This window comes from Neomonachus schauinslandi, chromosome 6, assembly GCF_002201575.2.
Source record: "Neomonachus schauinslandi chromosome 6, ASM220157v2, whole genome shotgun sequence".
Taxonomy (NCBI): Eukaryota; Metazoa; Chordata; class Mammalia; order Carnivora; family Phocidae; genus Neomonachus; species Neomonachus schauinslandi.
This window is the reverse complement of record NC_058408.1, coordinates 99,210,525-99,233,520: the sequence shown is the minus strand read 5'-3', so window position 1 is coordinate 99,233,520 and position 22,996 is coordinate 99,210,525. Positions and strand designations below refer to the sequence as shown.

Sequence of the window (22,996 nt, the reverse complement as noted above, 5' to 3'; positions counted from 1 at the left end):
GAAAGCGAAATTTGGGAGTTTAATTAAAATCAGAACAGGGATACATTACACAAACAAACAAGGAAATATTTTTTTTGATCATCAATTTTTGAGACTGAAAGCATCCCCCAAATTTTGGAGATCCAGCTTATTCCTGAGAAACATCAACCATCACAGAAGGTTCACTCTTTGTACTATTCACATTTTGTAGTAGAAAACAGAACAAAGTTCCTTGGACAGCCTTCCTCTCTTCTGTCTAAAATGTGTTCATAAACAGGGCCTTTTCATAGTTCAAAAGAAAAACAAACAGCTTTCTTTCCTAGCCAGTTGGCCTGTTACTCTCACCCTGGGATGTGGTCTCTTAATGAGAGGGTTCAGGGCACCAAATGCGACCAGAAATTCCCAGGACACCAGCGGCTACTTTACTTGTCGTTCTATGAGGACAGAGGTGTTAGTCTTTCTACAAGGTGGTCACTCTCCCGGGATTATTGTGCCAGTCAATAGTCGGGAGGGTGAGGGGGCGCATGAAAAAGCAAACAGGGAGGGAAAGAACGAGGCGCTCGTAAACAAGCCATGGCAAGGCAGAATGGTCCAGTTTGACACACCACCCACTACAAACTGCAAACATGCACACCCAAAACTAGAGGGAGAAGCAAAGAGCTCGTCAGGGACTCAGGGAGACAAAGGATGGTGACAGGGAGCAGCAGACTCGCCCATGGACATTTCTCACCTTCCTAACACCGGAAGATGTGTAATTAAAAAGTTGCTGTTCAAAATCGTATTGAAAACATATCTAAAAATAGGTCTGTAGTCATCTTAAAAATAAAAGATCACTCCTCAGATAAGAGGAGTGAGATATTACCAGATACCAACACTTGAGGTATCTTTGATGTGTATTTGAAAAATGGCCTGGCAGAGAGAGAGGTGGGAGGGAGGGAGGGAGGGAGAGGGACAACGAGTACGATGGGGAAGGCAAGACAATGGGGAGAACCCACTTTCGAGCCCATGCTTATCTATCCCAGGAGCCTCAGCAGGTCTACAAAGGAAAAAAGTTTGGTTCTTTTCTAAGAGCATTCTGAAAGTCACCTTTTAAACTCAAACTATAAGACACTGCAATCAGAGACAATGATTATCCCAAAGCTCGGTGGACTAGAAAGCAAGGACTACTGAGTCTGAGTACCCACCTGGTTCAGCACGCTCCCCAGGTCATTCTTCGGGGTCACCCGGCAGAACGCTATGAACCAGGCCTCCCCCCAAGTGCCTGTCGCTTGGGTAGGCCTGTTGCGGGAGCGGGGAGCGGCAGAATCACCCTGGTGGCTCAGATACAAGGGGATGGCGGGCAACAGGGCACTAGCAGGGAGGAAGGAGGAGAGGAGAGCCCTGCTGCTTCCCAAGGACTCCCCCCTCAGGTGGGGCTCCCACCTTTCTGCACAGATGTGCTAAGTGAAGGACTGGGAAGCGGCGCTTGAATATCAAAGACAGAAGACACCCCTGCCAGAGGAAGGAGGGGAAGTGGACCTCAGAAACGTTGCAGGGTGATGCTAGCAGAGCTGTACAAACTGCACTCTGGCCTGAAGGACAAACAGCTCAGGGTACGAGGGAGAGTGGCTCTCCTCTCCATTACCATTGCCCTCTGATGGCTGTGAAGACCCGACATCCAGACTCTTACAGCTCTGAACCACGGGTGGGAGACAGGGAGGGCAGACAGAGGGTCAGGACACGGACAATGCTGAACCCACCACACCTCTGTGTCACTTCCCCAGACTTCCCAGCCAGGCAATTGTTGGCAGGTTGATATTTGATTTGGGATTTTTAAAAAATGGGGGGTGGGGGAGGACAGGTTTTTCTCAACTGTAAAATGACTACGGAAGCCAGAGTTTAACTGCTTTCCTCTGTGGGCTGCTTAGGTCTACGGAAATATGCCAAGGATCTTGGATCAACTCTGTGTAACTGGGAAGGGGGACAGGAAACAGGGAGGGGAAATGGTCAGATGAAGCTCATCTTCGCATCATTTGGCACCCAGAGGAAGGAAGAGGAGGTCTCGGGGGCTGCAATGGGACTGCTGGCTGCCCCTCTGTCCGTTCACTGTTGATCCGATGGGCCCAATCCGGTGTATACAGCCTCAGCACTGCTGCTTTCCTGCTGCTCCTGCGGGACGGTCAGATGTCCATCTCAAACTGAGCATCATCCCCTAGGAAGAATCAAGACAAGTTTAGCCCAAAAGGAAAAGCCAAGCAGCTCTGTCATTCCTCTGCATGAGGGTCAAAAAAGAATCCAAACTCTCCCATTCTCTGCGGCCTTAAAACAAGTAATTGTTTGCTTTGGCTGGTCTTTTTAATCTGGAAAAAAAAAAAAAGAATGGCACTCAAACAACCCACAAGGAGTTGGATCTGGGGAAGAAGATCCAAGTGAAAACTTGCCTAGCATCCCTCTGGCTACAGGCGGCCCCAGCGGGAGCTCCTTGCCATCTATCATGTCGGCAAACTCTTCTGGAGGCTCTGAACTTTGGCCCTGCTCTCAATCAACACATTGTCCAGAAAAAGCTCATTTGGAATTTGAGGAGGCAGAATGCTGGCTCCCGCACAGAGGTCGGGGAGTACAACCCGAGGTGAACCTCAGGAGCTGGCCATTTCTACTCCCTCTTCTGCTTCCACAGAGACAGAGTGGACTCCTTACTCAGCGCGCGCGCGCGTGTGCGTGCGTGCGTGCGTGTGTGTGTGTCTGTGTGTCTAGGTATCATAGGCAGTCCTGGAAAATGCGGGAAACAAACCCTATTTCCCCCTGCACCACAAAAATGACATTCTTCTTGTAGGAAATAGATCTATTTCTGAAAGGCAATGGAAATGGGGCCTGTTCAGTTCTATTCTATGTGTTACTCCTAGTCCAGTACAGCCCAGGCAAGGCAGGACTTGGAGGCCTGGCTCAAGGACTCATCTAAGGATTTCCTATGCCCTGAGTTTGGATTTCTCCCCGCTCCCGGATTAGATTCACTTATGATTTAGAACCTAGGATTTCCAGAACAGTTCAGTAAGCCTTGGGTGTTGGGAGCTGGGAACCTTAGAGACCTATAAACGAATGTCGGTTGTAACTGAGGCATCAATTTTTCAACCTGTAGCCGACTGACATTTGAATTCCCAGGGCTACCCACTCGGCCCCCCAAACTGGCGTTCTCTTACCAACTGCATGCTTCCTGTCATGATTGTTCAAGTTGTTCAAATTGTTTACTTCTACTTTGGAATCTTCGATTAAGGTGCCAGGGCTGGTGACCCCTGGGATATTGGGCAGATGGCAGGGCGGGGTCTGAGCCATAGGAGAATTGCGACGATCCAACAGAAACTTTCGATCATAAATGATTCGGGTTCCTGGAAAACAGGGTTCAAGAGTCTGAAACAAATTAAGGGGCTATCAACATATAATAAAATCTTTAAAAAAGGTTGAGGGGGGGCGCCTGGGTGGCTCAGTCGTTGGGCGTCTGCCTTTGGCTCAGGTCGTGATCCCAGGGTCCTGGGATCGAGCCCCACATTGGGCTCCCTGCTCCGCGGGAAGCCTGCTTCTCCCTCTCCCACTCCCCCTGCTTGTGTTCCCTCTCTCATTGTGTCTCTCTCTGTCAAATAAAGAAATAAAATCTTAAAAAAAAAAAAAAAACCATATAATATTACTGGGAATTTATTTTAAATTCCATCTAAACCTAACCCTTGAGGGTTCACAGTTCAAGCAAAAAGGATAAGCTTTCTGTTCCCTGCCTGGGACCAGGCCCCTCTGCTGGAGGAGCGCCTTTTCCTCCTCTTCCGCTCATCTTTAAGGCTCAGCCCCAACATCACTTCCTTTACGGAAAACCTTTAAAAAAAAAAAAATTCTTTCCCGCATCTTACTCCATACATATCACCTATTATAGGTCACCTGTTTATCGATTTGCCTCTCTAAAGCCTGTGACTTCCTTATGCCAGGTCTTAGTTCTATGTGACCTTGGTTCTACCATTTAGAAAGTTTTAAATGAAATAATAAACAAGTGAAAAAATCACCAATAGATAGATCGCTGCCTTTAAGTTGAAGGCTTTCCAAAGGCACTGAGACCAACATTCTTCCCAGACAGAGCTGTGGTAGAAGCTGGACCCTTCTCTATTTTACGAAACAATCTGCATCCCAGTAAGTGCTACCAGAGTGTTTTACAACAATCCTTCTGAAGACTGCATTTGACCTGACGAATAGTTAAGAAAATCTACTGCTTCTATTTCTTCTGTCATGGTCAGCCCAAGGTACAAATGGCTATAAACAAGATCTAAAACTAAGCGACAATTTAGAGATGCTTGACGATGGCTTAGTGTAGCGGACGCCTGGGGCTCTGCTCCAGACCCTAGGAGCACAGCTGGCTCAGTGGTCGAGGATATGGCCACTATTCAGTGATGTCTGCTGAAGGAGGGGAGAAAGGGGGAATAGCCACCCAGCACCCCTGTCTACAGAACAAAGGGATGTGGTCAGATTGAGGCATCTTGCTCACACTAAGATTAAATCCAGAGAAGGAAAAGGTTCAGGCATGTAAGTTAAAAGTCGTAGTATATGAAAATTAGATTGTGCACGAAGTTACCCACTTAAAGAGGGAGAATCTAAATACTCCTGCCTGCTGGTCAATGCTTACAGATCCTCAAGTGAAAGCACTCCTGTCATAAGGAGAGTCTGGTTCAGGCAGATTTCCTCAAATAACATGTGACAGCTACATCTCCGGAAACAGAAAAACAAAACAGCTAACCAATCTACCTGAAATGTGAGGAAGCGGGTGGAAAAAAGCAAGGCATCTACTGCAAGAAGAATGGAAATTCTGGAGTCTTCCCAGAGAAGGAAGGAGATGAACATTTACGCTAAAGAGATGATACCGACATCATGCTAAGTAGCTGGAAAATGGATTACAAACTCTGGTTTTCTCGTGATCCATATCACAGTAGTACCATGACAGTTTCATGCAAATGCTAGTAAGTCATTTCTTTCCAACTAGATGGAAAATAAGAGTCAAACTAGTGGTTTCTAGGTGAGAAAATGGCCAAGAGAGACTCCTACCCTCCAATTTGCCCCCCCGCCCCCCGCATCCTTGCTTTTACAACCAGAATCAAGTGCTAAACACATTCTCCTCTTGGTACTACAAAATCTGTCACAGGAAAGAATGACTCAGTGTCTCAGAATGGAAGCAATGTTCTCAGATGGGCATCCATTAGCACATGTAGGCATCTCAAAACAAAACCTTTAAGGCTTTCAAACCAACTCCAAAGGAGATCAATTTTTTCTTACTACCTAGTTCTGTTACAACTACACTGCATACACAATCATATTTACGATTTATAAGAGGTGAAAATAAACTATCTGGCTCTCAGGCTCTCCATGATAAAGTACTAAGACAAATGCCGTGCCATATTTGGCACCTATTAGGACAGTATATTTTTGCAGGTATCTGCATCAGAATCCTCTGGAAAGCTTGTTTAAAAATATTCTACCTGAATCAGAATCCCTGGGGCTTCGAACCTGGAAATCCCTATCTTTAAGTTCCTCGGGCATTCTCCTGTTCATTAAAGTGAGGAACCCAACTTTGGGACCGCCTGGCTGGCTTGGTGGGTGGAGCGTGTGACTCTTGGTCGAGGGGTTGTGATTTCCAGCCCTGCACTGGGTGTAAAGACGACTTAAAAATAAAATCCTAAAAAAAAAAGAACCTGACTTCAATCTTCTACCAAAAGCCTAGTAACAGTGATCTGAGAATAGACGAAATATGAAAGAAATAGTAAGAGAAGAGGATGACGGAAGGGGCTAGGGGGGTCACTTTGACAGATGAAGTGGACACCCAGAAAGTGACTTGATGGAGCTCACCGAGCAAACGAGAGGCAACACTGGAACCGAGCCCCTGGTGTGCGGACTCCCAGCACAGCCTGCTCTGCACTCTGCCTCTTTGCCCGGGACGCCCAGAGTAGGGCCACAGGGTTGGAAGTGAAAGGAATCAGACGGTAACTGCCACTTACGTATGAACACTGGGGTGAGCAGCGGATGGGCCGCCCCACTGGTCCCCCGAGTGCGGCTTCTCCAGAGGCACGCAGCAGGATGGCAGGGCTGTTACTGCCCCCTCGGGAGGGCGACAGACACTGGTAGAAGCGGTTTCTGTTTTTCAGTTTTCTAAGTTTGCCAAGGCCCAGGTACTTATGTATTTTAGAAATTAGGTAATCTGCTTATTTTTGCTTACAGAACAGAAATACGCAGTTTTAAAGATTACGCGAGCAGGCAGGTCCTATAATCCAAGTTCATTTCAGAATAGTAAAGGGGGCCTCGCTGGTAGTAAAAGGGGATGCTAGAGAGGATCATCTCTGAAGGACAGCATGGCACAAACCAGGTCAACAGCTCTAATTACTGTTACCTGTCAGCTCTTTCATTTTGAAGGCTAAATGAGGCAGGCAAAGGCTGAAAACTTCACAGGGGAAGTCTCCGAGTCCTAGAGTGGGCTAGAATTATCTTCCTATGTTTACTTTTAGAATAACTGAGAGGCAAAGGCCCACAGCTCATTTATGACAGGCCTCACACCATAAACCTAACCTTAGCAGAGCACCTCTGCATGCCTCCCTCCAACCCCCGGAGAACACTTGGAAAAGTTGGAAATCATTCGTCCCCAGTGGAAAGGAGACACAGGTCTTATATCCTGTCTCAAATACAATTTTAGGACAAGGAAAGTAAAAAATCTACCTTCACCCTCTTTGCTTTGAAAAATAAGAACTGTAGTAACAACTTAAAAAGGCATCTGGAAATTATGAGGCACGAGTCATATTGGATAGCAGAAAACAGTTTAACTTTCAAAAAGTGAATAATGCAAATTATTTTGGATGGAAGTTTTTCTTGTACAGATTTAAAACTTTTTACCACCTTAAACAGAAAACAATCTGACCCTTGCTTGATGAACGGGGGTCACCATTCTGAAGATCACTTCATAAACTATGCTGTGGCCTACGAACTCTGGGAGCCTAGGCGCTTTATTTTCCTTCCACTGTACAGAATTCAAATAGCCTGCAAGTGCCCCTTTCCTCATTGTTTCCTCCCTGTTAGGCTTGAGAACACCCCCTTTCTCCCCAAGTCTCAGTCAGCTCGGGCTGCCACAACAAAATACCACGGCTTAGGGGCGCCTGGGTGGCTCAGTCGGTTAAGCGGCTGCCTTCGGCTCAGGTCATGATCCCAGGGTCCTGGGATTGAGCCCTGCATCAGGCTCCCTGCTCAGTGGAGAGCCTGCTTCTCCCTCTCCCTCTGTCTGCCGCTCTGCCTACTTATGCTCTCTCTCTATCTCTGTTAAATAAATAAATAAAAATCTTAAAAAAAAAAAATACCACAGCTTAAACAAATCTATTTTCTCAGTTCTTGAGAATCCCAAGATGGAGATGCCAGCATGGTCTGCTTCCGCTGAGTGAGAGCTCTCTTCTGCATATGCAGACCACCACATTTTCAATGTGTCCTTAGGTGGGGTGGGGAGGGGGGAGGGAGGGGGTAGCAAGCTCCCTAGTGCCTCTTCTTCTAGGGGCACTAATCCATCATGAGGGCCTCATGACCTCATCTAAACCTAATTACATCCCAAGGCCCCAGCTGCAAAGATCATCACACTGAGGGTTAGGGCTTCAACTTACGAACTTGGGGAAGAGGGGTGGGGGACGCACAATTCACCTATCCTAACCCGATGCTTCTTCTATCCTTGTAGGGACTTTGCAATCAGCGATTCGCTTATTAGAACACTATGTAAAATAAAGAGCAAACGGGCTGGGAGGGGGCCTGATGGCTTTCCAGTGAATAAAAGGAGCCTTAGTGGATGCACTTTGCATATTTGCTGTATCACCTCCACTTTTGTTCATGCCTAGGTTTCAAAAGAGTGAGGTTTCACTGTCAGATATTCTTAAACTAACATTCAACTTGCAAGTCAGAACAAGATTATTCTTACTTCTGCAGTATGCCAAGCTTGGAACTCTGGGGATGAGGTGGTGAAAAACAATGCACAGGATGAAAGCAAGCTTTCTATTTCTAAATTATATATTAGCAATAGCATATGCATTAAAGAACTGTAACTTGACCAACTAGGAAATAAGCAGTACAGAGTCTACCTAAATGTGTGATATATAAAGGAAACTTTGAAGAACTTCTATGACGTTGCAGAGGCGATAAAATCCATTTTTTTACAACTTTCCTGAGATGTAATTCACATATAGTTCAAAGTGTGTAATTCAACAGTTTTTAGCAGATTCACAGAATTGTGCAACCATCACCGTGATCAATTTTAGAACACTGCAACCATCCCCCAAAAGATAACCCATACATATCGAGCAGTCCCCCTCCACCCCGGCAGCCCTAGGAAACCACTATTTTCTGTCTCTACAGATTTGCCTATTCTGGACATTTCATATAAATGGAATCATACAATATGTGATCTTTTGTGACTGCTTCTTATACTTGCATGTTTTCAAGGTTCATCCATGTTTAGTATTTCTCAGTACTTCATTCTTTTTATTGTCAAATATTCCATTACACGTATATATCACATTTTATCAAGTAATCAGTTGATGGACATCTGGGTTATTTCCACTCTGAGTAATGCTGCTATAAACATTCATGTACCTATCTTTGTGTGGACATATGTTTTCATTTCTCTTTGGTAAACTCTGTGTTAAATCTTTTGAGCAACCACCAGACTGTTTTCCAAGGTGGCTGCACCATTTTGCATTCCCACCAGCAGTATGTGAGGGTATACACATGGCAGCCCACACTTGCTATGTTTTTTATTATAGCTATCTTATGGGTGTGAAGTGGTATCTCATTGTGGTTTGATTTTTTTAAAGTTTTTATTTAAATTCCAGTTAGTTAACACAAAGTGTAATATTAGTGTCAGGTGTACAATATAGTGACTCAACACTTTTATACAACACCTGGTGCTTATCACAACAGGTATACTTCTTAATCCCCATCACCTATTTCACCCCTCCCCCCACCCATCTCCCCTCTGGTAACCATCAGTTTGTTCTCTATAGTGAAGAGTTGGTTTCTTGGTTTGCCTCTCCCTCCCTTTTTCCCCTTTGCTCGTTTGTTTTGTTTCTTAAATTTCACTGTGGTTTGATTTAATTTGCACTTCCCTGATGGATAATGGTTTGAACATCTTTTCATATGCCTACTGGCCATCCCAATGGACATCTTCTTTGGAAAAATGTCTATTCAGATCCTTTGCCCATTTTCTAGTGGGTTGTCTGTTTACTTTTGAGTTTTAAGAGTTCTTTATATTTATGAATACATGTCCCTTACTCACACATGATTTGCAAATATTTTCCCCTATTCTGTAGGTTGCTTTTTCCCTTATTGGTATTCTTTGAAGCACAAAAGTTTTTAATTTTGACAAAGTCCAATTTATGTCTTTTTCTTTTGTTGCTTGTGCTTTTGGTGCCATACTCAAGAACCTATTTGCTAACCAAGGTCATAAAGATTTGTGCCTATGTTTTTTCCTAAAGGCTTTATAGTTTTAAGCTTTTACATTTAGGTCTTTGAGTCATGGGGTCCAACTTCAGTTTTTGTGTGTGGATATCCAGTTGTACCAGTATCATTTGTTGGAAAGACTATTTCCCCCCATTTAATTGTCTTGGCATCCTTGTCATAGATCAAATAGCCGTAACTGTATGGGTTTATTTCTAGACTCTCAATTCTATTCCATTGATCTATGATTATCCTTATGGCAGTACCATACTGTCTTGATTTGTAATAATTATTGAAATTGGGCTATTTTAGGTCTCTTAAAATTCCGTATGAATTTTAGGGTCAGCTTGTCAACTTATGCAAAGAAGCCAGCTGGAATTTTGACGGGACTGTGTTGAACGTGTAGATCTGGGAAATACAGTCATCTTAAGAATGCCGTCTTCCTGGGTGCCTGGGTGGCTCAGTTGGTTAGGCGTCTGCCTTCAGCTCAGGTTGTGATCCCATGGTCCTGGGATTGAGCCCCACACTGGGCTCCCTGCTTGGTGGGGAGTCTGCTTCTCCCTCTGCCTCTGCCCCTCTCCCTGCTTGTGTTCCCTCTCTGGCTGTGTCTCTCTCTGCCAAATACATAAATAAAATCTTAAAAAAAAAAAAAAAAAAGAATGCCGTCTTCCAATCTATGAATGTGGAATGCCCTTCCATCTATTTAGGTCTTCTCCAATTTCTTTCAACAATGTTTTGTAGTTTCCACAGTATAAGTTTTGTGCTCCTTTCATTAAATTTATTCCTATATATTTTATTATTTTCATGTTGTTAGAAATGGAACTGTTTCCTTTTTTTGCATTGTCCATTGAAAGTGTATAGAAATACAATTGGTTTTTGTATACCAGTCTTGTATCCTGCAACCTTGCTAAACTCAATTAATTCTAGTAGTTTTTTAGTGGATTCCTAAAATACATTTGGTTGTGAATGCAAACAAAGCAAATTAATTCAGAAGAGAAGACACCCTGAAGAACTGGAATCTTAAGGGTTGCCACTAATGTTCTCAAATATGGCCAGGGAAAACAGGAGCACAAAGGACAGCATTTTAGGTGTTTGAATTTTAGATCGCTGCAAGCTAAAAAAGTTTCACTGTAGCAGATAGAGAGCAAAAGTGGGGAATCAGCCTGTCAGTGACTAAGGATCTATGGTGTGATTCAAAAGCACCTGACCATTCAAAAAAATCAAAACTATTCAAAGAAAAACATTAAGATTCGACTATGAACAAAATGGCAAGAAAAAAACCTTTGTTTCCTTTGTTATATATTGTGTTTACCATGAGATTATATTTATTCCAAGACAAAAACTAAAAAACCTACAATACTCAAGGTCTCTTATACATATGCATGCACAGACATCTATTTTCTAAAGTAAGAACTTGCTGGTAATCCACGTTTCATCCAAAGAGCCCGCCACATTTATGTCAGGCCCGTTTCATGTCAACCAATGCAGCCACAAGTAACTAGAAGTCAGTTAATCCTAAATTCCTGAAAAAGGAAAACAAAAGACCATACAAGACATACCTTGAATATAACATTAAAATGGCCCACGGGGCGCCTGGATGGCTCAGTCAGTTAAGCGTTAGACAGCTTGATTTTGGCCCAGGTCATGATCTCAGGGTCGTGAGATCGAGCCCCGAGTGGGACTCTATGCTCAGCAGGGAGTCTGCTTGAGATTCTCTCTCGCCCTTTGCCCCTCCCCCGGGTGTGTACTCTCTCTAGAAATAAGTAAAATCTTTAAAAAAAAAAAAAAAAAAGGGAGGGCGCCGTGATTTTGATCATTTGATGGGAGTGTTAAAAAAAAAAAAAATTCTCTATTTCACCTTGACAATGGACGCTTTTCCTTCCAATGAGTTTTCCATTTCGTTTTCTATAAAGATAATCATGCCCCTTGGATTGAACCAGACATGGGACTCAATCCCAGGACTCTGAGATCATGACCGCCATGAAAAGTTAAGAACCAAAATATCATATATGCTATATACCAGATCTCACAATTTGTGATCAAACTATAATAAAAGCAAAGAAGAATACTTATAGGAGAGTATGTAAATGTTGCAGGCCCTGATACTGTCAAAATAATGGAGAAGCTGAACTACCAGGGAAGTAGAGACGGGATGGATGGTACAACTTTATATAACAGAGAGCTAAATTGACAGATTGTGACTGGGAGGTTTTGACTCTATTATTTTACATTTTAAAGGTAACTATCAGAAGAACCAGAACCGATAATACAATTTACAAAAACTGATAAATGGAGAAGGGAGCGGAAATGAGAGGGAGAAAATAATGAAAGTGTTCCAGATTACTCATCTTCCATGACAGGGAATCAATGGTATTATCTAACATTAACAAGCCAAGAAATTGTGGTGCACATGTATGTACAGCAACAGCGGTAACCAATAAAAGCACTAGAAACAAAAACCGTTAAAAGCGGTTGTCTACTGGCATTTTACTTTGCATTTTAGGTGCTTCTGTTTTTCTTTCTTTTTTTTTTTTTCTTTTTAAGGATTTTATTTGTTTGTTAGGAGAGAGAGAGAGAGCAGGAACAGGGGCAGAAGGGGAGGGAGAAGCTCACTCCCCGCTGAGCAGAGAGCCCAGTCCAGGGCTCAATTCCAGGACCCTGGAATTATGACCCAAGTCGAAGGCAGCCACTTAACCAACTAAGCCACCCAGGCGCCCCTTTCCATCTTATTTTTTAAATGTGCATATATTACTTCAGTCTACATGTTTGGACTTCAGAACAAATAAGAACTTTAAAATCTTTTAACATTAGACATTTATAAATTTTCTTCATCCCTTAACGACCAGATCCTAAGATAAATCTAATACCTTGACCCCATTGCTTTCTAGATGCTGACATTACCAGGAAAACAGTAAAAACAAAGTTCCTTTAGTGGAGAACAGAAAGGAGGGGGAAAAAAGCTTCTACCCTTTGATCTAAAAACTAGTAATTTTCAAAATGGCAAGGACCAAGAAGACCAATGAAAGAGGCCCAAACTTACGCTTACCAAGATGGTTAGGTACGTAAACGAGGTCATTCAAGCCTAAGGGTCTCTTTCAAGACCAAGTAGCTTAGTTTAAATAATTAATCCAGGGATTATGCTATATACTTTCAAGAAATTGTATTAACTTCAAATTAAACCACCTAGAGAAAGCCCACTGTAATGTGGTTAACTGAACAGGGTAGTCATTACTATACTTTCACAGGGTCCCCAGCATAAAGTTCTGTTTAACTATGGCTGCTTCCTATATTAGAAGCAAGCATCTATGCATGCAAAATGACAGCTCAGAACAAGAAACATCAAGTAACTTGCCCAAATTGCATAGCTTGAGTAAGCTGGTGACAAAATTCCTCCAAAGGCTAAGATGGACCTTCACCCCCACACAACAGTGTTCAAGGAGGAAGGGGGAGTGTGGAATTAAACAGGGCTTCCCTCAGGGGACTCTCTCCATCCAAGAGAAAATCTTTCTCAGCAAACCCTTAGCAGACTTTCCCCTACATCTCATTTGGCCAGAACTGGGTCAGATGCACAACAGACCAGACACTGGGGGAAGCCATGACTGGTAGCCATGGTGCATATCCTGGGGCTTGGCACACTGCCACTTAAAAAAAAAATGTCTGCTTAAACATCTATTCTTCATGGAGACTCTGGATAAAAAGACAGACTCCTAAAAAGCTCTATGCCAGATAACCCAGAGGAAACTAAAAGCTGCCTAAGCCAGCCCCCTCCAGGGAGGTTGATGGTGGCCAAAACACATTCAGTGTGGGCCACCATCAAATCCCTAAAGTGCTAATAAAATCAAGAGAGGGACAATTTTTTACATCAACAGAAGGTACAACTGGAGCCTCAGGATCTTATAGCTTAGTATGACCAAAGTACTATGGCAAATGGGAGACGTCTAAGGTTTGTGAAAAGCCAATCCTACTGTCCTTTGTTTAACTCTAAGTTTCAATAACTGGGAGCAACGACTTCCAAGATATTGTCAAGGGATGGCTCCTGGCCCTGTCACTTAGGACACAGTCATCACAGAACACACGCCTAGGCTGAAAGGGAAGTTGATAATGACTGTGTTCCTACACTGAAGGTCTAGTGTTAGGAGAGGCTTAGAGAACATCTGGCAAAAGCCTGTCATTTTAGACATGAAGCAACTAATATCCAGAGAAGTTAAAAGTATTTGTGAAAGGACACATAGTGACCCAGGAGTCAGGAGAGCAACACAAATAAACTAGGTACGTTAAGCAAATCTGGTTTTCTCGAGTCTCAGCTGCAACATCAGTTGAAAAGATTATCTTTTTAGCTAGTACCAGGTCCAAAATGGTATACAAACCACAAACTAATATTAAGTAAATGTCAAAATTATTTTAAGTCTGTCTAGCCCTGACTGTCAGAAGATCTGGGTGATAATAAAGTACATCTAGTACGTCCATTTCTATTTTTTAAAAATATTTTATTTATTTATTTGAGAGGGAGGGGGAAAGAGAGGGACAAGCAGACTCCCCGCTGAGCAGGGACCCAGACACGGGGCTCAATCCCAGGACTCTGAGTTCATGACCTGAGCCCAAGGCAGATGCTTAACCGACTGAGCCACCCAGGCGCCCCTCAAATACATCCACTTCTGTGTGGGCTTGAACATTCATCCCAAAATAAATCATCTCTACAAAAATGCCTCACTCTGATTCCAGGAAAATGCTGACTGGATCTGCCAGGTTGCTGACTGTGTCCTGGATCAGTTCTTTGGATTAGATTTCACAGATGTGGTTCAGCCTCTGTCTGTAATACTAATAATTAATGAAGGATCACTGCTATTGGTATGGGGAAAACATTCAGGTTCAAACTTGGCTTTCATTCCAACGGTCTGCTTTCTTCCAAAGTTCCCTCCTCTTGGGCACTTATTTAAAAAATAAAAATAATGCCTATCTATGAACATCTTCCACTTTTCGCTTACTTTTCAAGTAAGGAGCTTGAAGTCTACCAACCAAGTCTGTGAGAGGCAAGAGTCGGCTAGAGAGCCCTGGTCTAGGTCACTGTTTTTATCTACTGCCTATTCGTGATTCTAGGAACTTACCTGACCAGAGAACAGTTTCATTTCAACCTAAAAGCAGCCTGACTCTAACATAAACAGTCTCTCGGGGTGACACGGGCTCCTCTGAGGCCCAAACAATTAATTACGACATCTTAAGATGAAGAATCACAAGCCTCTCACGCTTTCTGAAAAGTGTCTCTTAAGAGACCTAGACAACAATGGTCTACCTTCACCAGTAAATAGTCAGCATTTCTGCTAGAAGCAGCAGGCCATTTCTAAAATAATCAGAATTGAATGAGGCCAGTATTACCTTGATTCTAAAACCAAAGACATCACAAGAAAAATACAGACTAATACCCCTTCTGAATAGAGATGTAAAAATCCTCAACCAAGTATTAGCACAACAAATTTAGCAACGCATAAAAATGATTATATACCATGACCAAGTGGGATTTATCCCAAGAATACAAGGCTGGTTCAACATCCAAAAATCAACTGACACAATATGTCATGTCAACAGGATAAAAAACAAAAATCACACAATCAACTCAATTTAAGTAAAAAAAAAAATGCATTTGACAAAATCCAACCCCCTTTCATGATAGAAACACTCAACAGACTAGGAAGAAAAGGGAACTTCCTCAATCTGATAAAGGGTATCTATGAAAAACCCACAGCTAACATCTTACCTAATGGTGAAAGACTAGATGTTTTCTCTCTAACACTGAGAACAAGTCAAGGGCATCTGTTCACACTATCTTGACACTTCTGTTCAACACTGTACCGAAAGTTCTAGCCAGAGCAATTAGACACAAAAAAATAAAAGGCACTCAGATAAACCATGGAGACATAAAACTATCACTATTTACAGACGACATGCTCTTGTCTACTAAAAATCCCATGGAATCTACACGAATTGAATTGCATTCTCCAGTTCATTTCTCCTTGCTTGTTAAAGTTTTTACTTTCTTAAACCACTCAATGAATTGAACAGCTTCTGTTTGCCAGGGCATTCATCCTGAAGATCTGAAAGATTTACTTAGATGTAAACACTCAGGGATTTCTGAGCTTTTGGCTTCAAGCAATGGCCCAAGAACGGGTGCAGGGGACCTTTAAAAACTAGCCACCCATAGGATGCACAGCGGCTGCCTGTTAAAACACGGGTTCTAAGGGGCCTTCGCAAAACCAAGTTCCACGATGAACAAATTTGAAAATGGGAGTCTAGGCCTTGCCTATTCAGTAAGGTGAATGACTCCAATTCTCAACTGACTTTTGTTCTATTATTTATACATGGAGTAACAAAAACCGTTTAAATATTACATCGTTCCTAAAAAGACCTGGAAGCCAAAAAAAAGTTCTGCCGCTCACCAACAAACCATTCTCCTGCTCAGGCTGTATTCTTCTCCAACCAGATGAACTAGCTTACTCCACATTAACTGTACCCTATCTGATCTGCACATTTTTACACACACACATAATCAAGCCTACAGTGCAGCCAAACCACGTAAGACTCCTCTTTTTTTTTAAGTAGGTTCCACAGCCAACAGGGGGCTTGAACTCAAGACCCTGACATTAAGAGTCGTGTGCTCTACCTACTGAGCCATCCAGGGACCCCTTTGCAAGACCCCTCTTAGAAAATTGTTGTTAAGACTCCAGTCCTAAGTCTTTCCTGAGTAACCCTGCTAGTGTCAGGTTACAGACTCATCACTTTTCGCTCTTCCTATTGCCCACAACAGGCCTCAGCGAGCTGAAGGAGCTGTGCACAGGGCCTTCATACATGGCTACACTATCGATTTGTAAGAGCTGTCTTCCATGGTCAGACTGCATCTGACTGAGGACAGGCAGAGGCTTTCAAACAGTGCATTGCTATATGTTTTGAGGACGTAGACTGCTGCCTCCCCCAGGCTCAGAATTCAATCCTTTTTTTTTTTAAGATTTTATTTATTTATTTGACAGAGAAAGACCAGCGAGAGAGGGAACACAAGCAGGGGGAGTGGGAGAGGGAGAAGCAGGCTCCCCGCCGAGCAGGGAGCTCGATGCGGGGCTCGATCCCAGGACCCCGGGATCATGACCTGAGCCAAAGGCAGACGCTTAACTGACTGAGCCACCCAGGCGCCCCAGAATTCAATCCTCTGTGAGCAAAAAATGCACCCAACATAAAAACTGAAGTACATCTTCTTTAATATATACTTTGGCAGCTGATGAATATGAGACCTCAGCTGAATCTCCCACAGAATGACAAACATGTTAATAATTTGGGTTACTCTGAGATAAGTAAATGCAATCTTCCTCAAACACAAGGCAGAGGGACTGAACACCTTTCATTATGCTTTTCATGTACTTCTCCCACGTCATAAGGAAGTCCTTTGGTTAATAACGAAGCTAGGGAGCCAAGTAAGTACATTTGTTGGTTCAGAAGGTTTTGGCCTAGAATAAACTCAACCCAAGGTCATGGAGTTAGAAATTTCACAACAGTCAGAAACTGACCTTCCTTCCCCAGATCTACATAGAGCTCTATTCATCTCCCAGGAAGGGAACCAGGCCAAAACTTTGGACTCCTCTCAAATACTCTTATTTTACTATAGCTCACTCCAAGAGGATTATTTTCCCTTCTTCCTACCTTCTTTATTTCCAGACCCTTGCAATGGCCTTCAGGTAATTCTGACCCAGCGAACCCATCACAGCAACTCTCCAGCTGGCCGAGGAAACAGCAGCCCGAACAAGATTTTAGACCATCACAGTTAGTTCCCCGCTGGCGCTCTTGTTATGGCAACAGCACTTTTCCACAGCTGATGAGGATGTTATGCAGGAAAAGAAAGGCAGAAAGAAGGCTAAAAGAGTTCTCTCTGTTTCTGTTCGTTTCCCAGAGCACAACACTCCTAGAAGGAGAAAGTTCAGAACTTACGAAAGCATCAGGTGCCTTCCAGCTAACCAAAGTGTTATAAAAGTGAAGACAACTACAGTAACTTTCCCTTCCATTGAGGCTAGATGTAGCTTCTCAAAGGAAGAGCCAAATAGCATCCTCACTCCTCCACAGGCAGATAAAACAAAGTAAAATAAAATCCAAGGGCATTTTTTTTTTTTGCCTTGAATTTACTCAACAAAAATGTTCCTCCTCAACAATGAAAACAGGTAGGTACTCTTCTAGCAGTTTGAGAAATCCAAAGGTCAGAGCAAGTCCGTTTCCACCCACCTCTCATTTCCTAAACCATGAGAAGGCAGTTTTGAGAAACCTTCCCAAGGGGTAGGCTGTAACCTCTGATCCCCAAAAAATAAAGGACTCTCAAAGGAGAAGAAATCATAAGTTCACTATGTTGTGAATGTCCCTGCCCAGTCTGATCATTTAGGGCATTCAGCACATCAACTGTTATCCTGGAATACTGCCAACACGTGTATGACACTCCAGAAGGTTTCCAGAAGTTGAAGACAGGACATGCTAATCCCCTTCCTTCCCACTAAAGAGAGATTTCCCATGCAAGCTTACTATCATTTTTCTAAATGTTTTCACACCTGAAATGTATGTTAGCACTGGATTCTATACGTTTTTTTTTTTTTTGTTCTAAAACAAAAAATCTTATCAGTCCCCAACCCCCTTCAAGATTTTAAGATCACTGAGAGCAAGGACTGCATTTTCCTACTTTGGTTTGTGGTGCTCTTTTGTGCAAAGCACTGCACTAGGCCCACAAAACTCATTTAAAATACCTAATCACATTAATTCAGGTGCCTGGAGGAAACCAAATAACAAAACTATCTTCCCCTGGCTCAATTATATGGTGGGAGAGAGAGGAATGTACAAGAGAGATGAGCAAACCACCAGAGGAGGGGAAAGTTTCCAAAGGGGGAAATATTAAATCAGTAACTACTGCACATCTAAACAGCACTTAGTTAAGAGTGATTAAATCCAATCCCAACAGTGCTATATCCTATAAACGCTTTATGTTAAGTCTTCGTGCTAAAAATCCAAAGATTACAACCTGCTCTACCAATAAATACAAGTTCAATGTAATAGATGAGCTAAGATGACAAGTATTTAAATCTGAAACAAAAAACTGTGTACAGAAACTATCGGGAGACAGGTTAAGTGATATTTGAGAAAGCAGTAGTGACTGTAAGTTGGAAGGAAGGGTAAATGAATCAGTATTTCTGGCAGAATCTTTCCAAGCACTTAAGGAACTAATCCAGACTATGAAACAGGCTTCTATCTTTAAAGCAATGCTTAAAGACTATGTCCTTATTTTAAAAGCAAGGTAGCTTGGCTGTTTGAAATATGCCCGAAAGGTACCCCCTCTGTGGCTCTTCCATCAGGGGAATAATGATTAATATATAGCTAAAAGTTCAGTTCCTTCCCCGCATAAATAATAGCTGAGTGCAGTTGTTAACCACGACATGTTCTCAACGGCTGGAAGCGCGGGCATTTACTGACCAGTACCACAAAGAATTTTGCAAGAAGTTATAAATCCCTTCCTATCACCTTGGAAAACAGTACCCATTTCTTAAAAGCTGTCAACTCAAGTTCAGGACAACTCTATCTGGAGCAGATACTGGTCTGCCAAAATCTTTCACGATCAAAAAGCAGGATTGAAGCATGCTCAGGGGCTGGCCTTGAACAGATCAGGTCACGAGGGAGGGTTCTCCTCACGGAGTCATCCCACTGTCCTGCAAAGTTGAAGCCTCTCTAAGCCCAGCTATCCAAAAACATTGATGAACTCCTCCTGCTTGGGTCATTTTAAAGTCTTCCAAGGCAGCCACCTGTCCCCTAGAGTGGCCTGGATGGATTCCTCTGTAGAGCTCTCTCCTCGATTTTTATCCCTTGTTGTTGGCAAAAAAGTCTTCCTACTCTGTGGGCCTTGCTATTGTGCAACCAATTCAAGGATCACCCGGGCCTAACTGCACCGGATTGGTTGTAGTACAACTGGTGAGCCCAGCCCACAGGAACGAAGCTAGCCATCTCCTCCGGCAGAGGCTGCCAGCAAAGTTCAACCCTCTAGAGAGGCCACCCCAACACCAAAAGAAGGCAAAGTTCCGAAGTTAAAATGAAGCGCCATCCCTTCAATAAGGTCCCACAAGATTGCTCTCTAGTCCCCTCCCCCTGGAGAACAGCCCAGTCAGGGAACACACAACCTTTGAGCTCCCTTTTCCCGTGACAAATTCAACGTGGTTCACCTCCACCCCAGTGTTCTTCCTTGTAAACAGTTCCTGGTCATACTTCGAAAAGCAATGCTCGGAAAACTCTCCCTGCGCTGCCCTTCCCCAGAACCAAGCAATCCCACCGACCCGGGTGCCCTTCTTGCCAATGCCCTCCTCATCTATCCCCCAAAGCGTCACCGCCAAAAACCTATCGTCAGGGCTGCCAGCGTTCTACTACCCCCACGTCCTTTCTCTTGGCTATTTCTTGAGTATTATTTTATCATTCTCTCCCATAGCCTGGGCCTGGGGACTCCCCGCCCCCCTCTCGTGGGGCCTCGTCCAGCAAGTAAACAATGCTGTCAAAGCAGGATAACGCTGGGCGAGGCGTCCAAACTCTGCATTCCAGCCTCCTCCTGCCGTTCTAAAAGCAGCAAAACAAGTCATCGCAGAGTCCCAAGAGCGAAATACTCTGCCTGTTCTTTCTAAAAAGGCCCGGGACAGAGCTCCAAAATCAAGCATTAATGTGCACAAATGCACGACAGGCAAGAGGCAGAGGCAACGCAGAACGAGAGCCAGGCCAAGTGTAGACGAATCGGCCCAGGAGGAGGCAGAGGGGGGAAAACTGGGTCGGGCGGGGAAAGCTGCCCCCAAGGGGGAAAAAGGGCCCCCCCCCCCCCCCCCGCCCAGCGACGGGAGAGCCCCGTTCCCAGAGTGGGCGCGCGCTGAATCGAGTTGCAGCCAAGAGAGAATGCAAAGTTAAGGCTCCCGAAAGCAGTCTCACGGGGGCTTTGGAGAAGCTGGGGGGCGGGGTTGGGGGGCTTTGGCGGAGCTGCGCTTGCGGAGGCGGCCACGCTTGGACACGCCCTGAGTTAAAGGCCCGCGGCGGGAGGCCGGCGAGGACGCGGCGGAGGAAACGGGCTGCAGGCTCCGGGCCGCGGCGGGGCGGCCGGCGCTCACCTCCCGGCGTGGTGGAGAAGAGCGTCCCCCCGGGCGTGGTGCAATAGTCATGAGGTAGCTGCGTGGCGTCGCTGATGGGCACGGTGCGGGTGGGGATGGCGCGGCTCTGGCTGGGCTGGTGGCCGCTGCCGGCGGACGAGGACATGGCTCTGCGCGCGGGCTCTCGGGCTTTGTCCGGCGGGCGGGTAGGCGGGGGGCGGCGGCGGCGGCGGCGGTGGCGGCGGCGGCTGGGGGCCCGGGCTGCTCCGGCTGCTCCCGCGGGCGGAAGGGCGGGCGGGGCTGGGCGCGCTCCGCTCGCTCCTCGCTCGCTTCCTCTCGCTCCCTCGTCCCGCTCCGCTCCCGCCGCCGCCCTCTCAGCCGCCGCCGCCGCCGCCGCCCGATCCTCCGGCCTCCGCCAGCAGCCCCAGTAGCAGCAGCAGCACCAGCGGCAGCAGCGGCGACGACGACGACCGGAAGCGGGCGAAGGCGGGAGCCAGAGGGAGTTCGGGGAGACGGGTCGGCGGAGGTGACGTAAAGGGGGCGGGGCGGGGGGCGGGGGCGGGGCGAAGGCGAGGGGGCGGGGCCGCGGGCGGGGAGGGACTGAAGTCTGGCGGGCCGGCCGCGAGTCCGAGGGAGTATACGCGGAGTGTTTGTGGGCCGCGCGAAGGTAGGTGCGGAAAACTTAGGTGGGCTTTTTTTCCGATTGCAGGTCAACACCACTTTACTTGAGCCAACTTCCGTTCTCTAGCCATCTAAACAAAAGTGTAATTTTACTTTTTATTGCTCCATATTAAGTATAGGCGATGCATGCGCCATGTGTTAGAAAAAAAAATCAGAGCTGAAAGGTTGTAAACCACTGTCTCCCAGTTTCCCAGTTCCCCTTTCCCGGGGAGACCACTGGTGCCCCTGTATACTCGTGTATCCCTCCAGAGACAGTCCCTATATACACACATAATGCAACATATAAACATTAAGAAAACAAAGAGATTAATAGCTACCCGTGTCGCCAGGATGAGTACTGTGTTAGAAGGGAACTGGAACACAGGGTAAGGTTAAGAACACGAGGTACCTGAAAAATCTTGATTTGGAACGCTCTTCTTTCCTCTAGGGGTTCTCAAACTTCTCAGTCTCAAAGTTTACATTCCCAAGAATTACTGAGGATCCCAAAGAGCTTCTCTTTGTGTGGTTTTATCTAGTTGATAATCACTGTATTAGAAATTAAAACAGATTTTAAAAAGTGTTCATTAACTTATAAAGTTAATGTCATTACATGTCAACATATCTTTATGTTAAAAATTCTATTTTCCAAAACAAAAAGAAATTACTGAGAATAGTGGCATTGTTTTACATTTTGGCAAACATTTTTTTTTTTAAGATTTTATTTATTTGACAGAGAGAGACATAGCAAGAGAGGGAACACAAGCAGGGGGAGTGGGAGAGGGAGAAGCAGGCTTCCCGCCGAGCAGGGAGCCCGACGTGGGGCTCGATCCCAGGACCCTGGGATCACGACCTGAGCCGAAGGCAGACGCCCAACGACTGAGCCACCCAGGCACCCCTCAGAGGTCATTTCTGAACCTATAGCCTTGCACTCTGGTGAAGTGCATTCCTAGAGGGGAATTGCAGGGTCAAAAGCAGTTGCAGCCTCACGTCTGTTTCTGCACTCGATCTGTTGTGATGTGTTATTTTGGTTCAAGTATGTGAAGGAAACCTAGATTCACACAGGTAAGTAGATGAAAAGAGGAAACCTCACAGAATCTTGGAAAGGGCCTCAGGGACCGCCCCCCGCAGGGACTTCCAGACCACATTTGGAGAACCGCTGCTCTAGGCAGCATTGGCTCTGCCCACAACATACCCAGAATGGAATTGGCAAGAGACTCATGGGTACCACCAACACAGCTAGTGTCATTCCCATTTTGCAAATGAGGAAATTGAAGCTAAGAGATATTGAGTGTTTCGCCCAAGGAAAACAGCAACTACCTCACCACTGAGAGCGCCAAACAATTAGTAAAGACACAAACAAAAGAACTTACACAGTGAAGCAAATATTGTGATTGGTGGTCACGTTGGGCCAAAGCATGACATGGAACTGATTTTGTGGTGAGTGTCCAAAAATTCAGGAAGAAGAACCCCCTGCCTGCCCCGCAGCATGGAGGTCCCCAGAGTTGGAGGGGACTGAGCTCAACCTTGAAAGATTCCATGGTTCTGTGGTTTTGCATATGTCAAAACAAGGACAAGGCTCCTGGCTGGCTCAGTAGGTAGTGGAGCTTGGGACTCTTGATCTCAGAGTTGTAAGTTCCAGCCCCACGTTGGGTGTAGAGATTACATAAATAAATAAATCTTTTAAAAAGGAGAGAGAGAGAAGGAGGCACTTTCTAGAGGAAGGAAAAGGTAAGATACTAGTTTACATCTGTGTAAAGCTTACAAACTGTGTG

The 22,996-nt window shown here is 44.9% G+C and overlaps 1 protein-coding gene across 1 annotated transcript; it reads right to left on the bottom strand.

Annotated features, from left to right (window-relative positions):
* Positions 1-20,806, bottom strand: EIF4EBP2 (eukaryotic translation initiation factor 4E binding protein 2). Its single transcript, XM_021699645.1, has 3 exons — positions 20,586-20,806; positions 3,156-3,341; positions 1-2,170 (listed from the first exon to the last, which is right to left on the bottom strand). Exons 1-3 carry the CDS (start codon positions 20,728-20,730, stop codon positions 2,139-2,141), a joined length of 363 nt encoding a protein of 120 aa, XP_021555320.1. The 5' UTR covers positions 20,731-20,806; the 3' UTR covers positions 1-2,138.
* Between the last annotated feature and the right edge of the window lie 2,190 nt (positions 20,807-22,996).

What these genes read in the sequence shown, in the direction of transcription:
- EIF4EBP2 (XM_021699645.1), bottom strand. Translation starts at nt 20,730, where the DNA reads ATGTCCTCGTCCGCCGGCAGCGGCCACCAGCCCAGCCAGAGCCGCGCC. An exon ending in CTTCTCCACCACGCCGGGAG is followed by an intron (nt 3,342 to 20,585) that starts GTGAGCGCCGGC and finishes CCTGTTTTCCAG; the next exon opens with GAACCCGAATCATTTATGAT. An exon ending in TGACAGGAAGCATGCAGTTG is followed by an intron (nt 2,171 to 3,155) that starts GTAAGAGAACGC and finishes GATTCTTCCTAG; the next exon opens with GGGATGATGCTCAGTTTGAG.